General features: G+C 31.5%; 1 protein-coding gene across 1 annotated transcript; it reads right to left on the bottom strand.

Annotated features, from left to right (window-relative positions):
• Positions 1-267: 267 nt before the first annotated feature.
• LOC106868533 (interleukin 17-like protein) lies at positions 268-2758 on the bottom strand. Its single transcript, XM_014913836.3, has 2 exons — positions 2496-2758; positions 268-1252 (listed from the first exon to the last, which is right to left on the bottom strand). The coding sequence occupies exons 1-2, from the start codon at positions 2505-2507 to the stop codon at positions 731-733; spliced, it is 534 nt and encodes a 177-aa protein (XP_014769322.2). The 5' UTR covers positions 2508-2758; the 3' UTR covers positions 268-730.
• Between the last annotated feature and the right edge of the window lie 1959 nt (positions 2759-4717).

Raw genomic sequence — 4717 nt, forward strand, 5'->3', positions numbered from 1 at the left:
TAAAAAAAGTTATTATAATAGTTATAAAAATAAATATTTTGTAATAAATAGTTATTAAAATAAATATTTTGTAATAAATAGTTATTAAAATAAATATTTTGTAATAAATAGTTATTAAAATAAATATTTTATGATAAATAGTTATCAAAATAAATATTTTAGAATAAATAGTTATAATAAATAATTTATAATAAATATTTTATGACAGTTACAAAAATAAATATATAAATTTCTATATATATCTAAGTAGATATACAAAGTATATACATGTTTATATATATATATATATATATATATATATATATATATATATACATATATGGAACTGAATTGCTGTAGCGTAGTATATGTGTAGGCTTTGTCTTCTCACACTACACTGCATGTAACGAATCGTTAAGAAAGTAATATCTTGTATTATGAAATTTAGTCTTGATTTCTAGGTACTCATGGTGTATGTCCGTGAACTTATGTGAGACACAGGACTGTCAATTGTCTGAGAGTTGGCACGCGTAATGCCATCTGAAACAGCCTTGTGGCAAATTCGTTCTCGAGTTGGATTCCACGTCCACGAGTGATGTGGTGGAGTTAAAAAAAAAAGACAGATGTAGACATACATATACATATAGTGTGATATTTGTGAGTGCATACATTGTAATAACCACATGGTGGTCTCGTTGCTCAATAACTTTCGCGTTACACGCTGATTGTGTGAAATATAGCTGTTTTACGTCTACTCTGCGTATTGATTTACTTCAGAAATAACACTAACTTTTTGTGCACAAACACAGGCCGTTGCTACCTCAATCACACTTGGTTTATAAACATACATTCCGTCAATGCATTCACCTGTACGTTGGAGGATAGCCATTTTACTATATATTGTAGTACAGTAATGATTGTGATCAGAGCTTAAACACTGTTTGCAGCGGCACACAACTTCAGTAAATGTTGGCGGAAAATACGTCGAGTTATGGATAATCTTCAGAGACCATGGACAAGTTGAGCGGTTACCGATGTCAGTGGATAAACCATCAGATGTAGGGTGAGTTTTATTTTCGTTGGTCAATAGTGCTTTACTACTTTCATTTGGAACCATTTCGGCGGGTAGAAAAAAGTCATTACTATTGACTTCACTGAGAAGACTTTTATAACGAGCTTGCAAGCTGGGTGGTATTTTACATTGGGTCGGAATTGATGCTGTGGATACAATCAAGAGGTAGTTGAAGAAGAGGATTACAATCTGGACGAGAACCTGTAAATATACAAAATATATTAGTCAAATAATATATAGAAAATAACGTAATATATATATTTAAAATATGTTTAGTATTTAAACGATAAAGATGTGTGCTTCAGACAAGAAAAAAACGAATGCAAGAGAAACAACACGGAGATATATTAAAGAGTGTTCTGTGAATCGACGCATTTGTAAGTATGTCTGAGGGGAGTTCGTACACTAGAGATGTCATACTATAAATATGAACAAACTGCTTAAGATTTAGACTAAACAAATGAGATTGCTTTCTTCGTCAGTTAATTTGTACGTTGACGAGGTTAAGCTATACTGTTGAAATCGTATATATGTCGATTTATTGTGAAAGATACACGGACAAACCAAATTTGTTTAATGTAAATGTTCAATATACTTATAAGTTTTCATATAATTCGGGGTGTATGCCATATACAGCATAAGATACTTAGTGTCAACAAATGTAAAATGGCAAATATAAAAAAGAAGACGTATTTCATAACAGTTATGTAGTGCAGAAAAGACAGCAAATACTCAATTTTGATAATACGAGAGGAAACTGCAGTAAGATTTGTTTTTAAGTGCTGCATACACTTCGCCTTACTTGCCTAACTGGTGTGGACGGAATTCTTAAGTAATGTGCACATTAGTCGTTAAAATTTGCAAAGTTAAATGATATGAGAATTATTGAGAAGCAACGTCTGCGTGTAAGACTAGCGAATGTCAAAGTGTTTTATGTAGAGTATGAAATGCATAACTTGCAGCAACAAAAAGAAAAGACATATCAGAAGCTCAATGAGTAAAAGGAGACTAATAGTTTTAGCAAGAACGGGAGAAAACTGAGAAAACTCATTATTTAGCAGAAAGGTTAAAATATATTTGAAAAATTCACCACGATATTATTTGTAGATCCTATCTATATTTGCTTGTATGACGTGTATATTTTCTGTTTAAAAGTTAAGAAAGTATTAGCTTGGAATGTAAATATAAGAAAAATGCTTTGAAAATAATATGCTGAATACTATAGCATTCAAATATCATATGAATCTTAAACTACTAAAACTTTACAGGTGGGTACATATGCAACGATGCACAATGAAGTGGAATTGATCTATGAGAATTTGTCAAAGTGACACTTCAAACTATTTCGTCAAAAAGTAAACATACAAACACACATATAAATAATAACATTTATAATTACATACAAAAATACATCAGATATTATCATTCATTTAAATTTACTTACTTTTGTTATCATTATACTGAGTTAACTTGGAAATGTGATTATAAACTATTTTGCTACTGAGCCCAGAGTGTGTAATCGATGTGACCAAATTTTGATAATGATTCTTAGTTGCCTGGGTTTACTTATATATAATATTTAATACCGGTAATGCAATTTCCGCGTAAACACCAGGGGAATAAATAATTTTTATTGATACAACCACACGGAACTAATATGAATACGGAAATTTCCATAAGCGGTGACGTTAATATAACACTTATCGAAAATTGGCTTCTGTTGCCCTATATTATTATTATTCAGTACAATGCGTAGGATGGAACTCAAGTAAGCAGGACATGTTCACATCTATGTACCATTTTCATAAATACACAACCAATGTGGGGATGATAAGTGTCATTATTCGTTGATGGTGCTGATTGTTCTAACTATACTTGAAGTTCAAATGTAGTTGAAGTAGAAGGCTTCATTTAGAATTGCTTTAAATTTGGAATTTTGGGGAAGGACTTGACCTTGATAATTGTTTGCGTGTTTGTTTTGTGGAATTATATGCATTCCATTTGAGCTTTCTCTGGAACTTGCAAATAGTGTTCCTGTTGTCAATGACAATTTACATACACTCTTTCTGTACTTTAACGGGTTTTATTTTTACACTTTCATGTCTAATGTTATTGTTTTATCTATTTGTAAAATAACCCTTTACCGGCATTGTGTATCATTGCGTTCATATATTATACATGATACATATTCCTAATTTTTTTTCTACGACTAGATTAAATTAAGAGTTATGAAAGGGAAGTTTGATATTACTCAAAAATTCTAAAAAGACGTAGGAACATTTAGGACAAACTTATGAAAATGCTTTGGAAAGTTAAAGGGTTAAAAAATTATTTATATTCGCATAATGATATCTTAAACTTATAAAGCAACAACGTTGCCTTATAGATTAGCTTTACATTTCAAAGAAAAAAAATTAATAAATTATCTGCAAATGATCGTTGATACATCTTTCAAATGATATTATTTTACAGACTTTTCTAATTTAAATTACGCAACCCTCAATATAACAAAAAGTAAATTTCTTAGTAAAAGGTTTCTTCCTATTAGAGAAATTCCTAAAGATATTTTTGAACTAGCTTTATTCTCTCTCATGCGTAATGTAATTTTGCATTTCTCATAGTTAATTTACTTCGACTATCAGGTGATTTATTTACGTGTTTATATATATATTTGTCTTGTAATTATTAGGAGACCTCGGCGGTACTGGTGCCACGTAAAAAGCATCTACTATAATCTGTAAACTGGTTGGCTTTAGGAAGGACATCCAGTGGTAGAAACCACCCCAAAGCAATCACTAATGCTTAGTAGTGTCTTCTAACTTGCCAGTCGCTGTCAAACCATTCAACCCATGTCAGAATGGAAGGAGGATTTTAAGTGATGATAATGATGATGGTAATTTGTATATCTATGTGAGTATATGTCTGTGTGTGTATTTATATGTATTTTCATATATGTATGTATATGCTTAAATATATATTGTATAGCTATCTATGTGCACACAAACACACACACAAACACACACACAAATGTTAGCTATAAACTTATCTGAAAGTATATAAATATATGAAAGTACATTATTTACTTTATTTACAATTGACGGATATTTGTCCTCATCTTGTTTGTTGTTAACACAACGTTTCGGCTGATATACCCTCCAGCCTTCATCAGGTATCTTGGGGAAATTTTGAACCTGGGTTCTCATTCCTAAGGTGTTTTCCGATGTTGTTGTTATTATTATTATTATTATTATTATTATTATTATTATTATTATTATTATTATTATTATTAAGGTCACTGCCTGGAATCGAACTCGGAATCTTGGGATTAATAGGCTGCGCTCTTAACTACTACGTCATATGCCCGTGGGCAATTATCGGTTCCCATATGCTGTTCATATCTGCACTCAGTCTGCTTAGGAGGTTGTTGTGTCCTAGCATATGTGTTGCTTCTTTTAGTCTTCGTATTTTCCAGTGGTGTTCTCTGTCTATTATTTTAACTTCATCCCACAGGGGGAGGTGGTCTCCATTTTTCCATACATGATCAGCTATACCCAATTTATCAATATCTCTCCGTGTCACGGCTTTGCGATGTTCCTCTACCCTTATTTTGAGGGGACAGCATGTTTTGCTTTTTTTATAACCTACCACAGCTGCATGGGATGGAGT

Source organism: Octopus bimaculoides, chromosome 1, assembly GCF_046866305.1.
Source record: "Octopus bimaculoides isolate indiv1 chromosome 1, ASM4686630v1, whole genome shotgun sequence".
Lineage (NCBI taxonomy): Eukaryota > Metazoa > Mollusca > Cephalopoda > Octopoda > Octopodidae > Octopus > Octopus bimaculoides.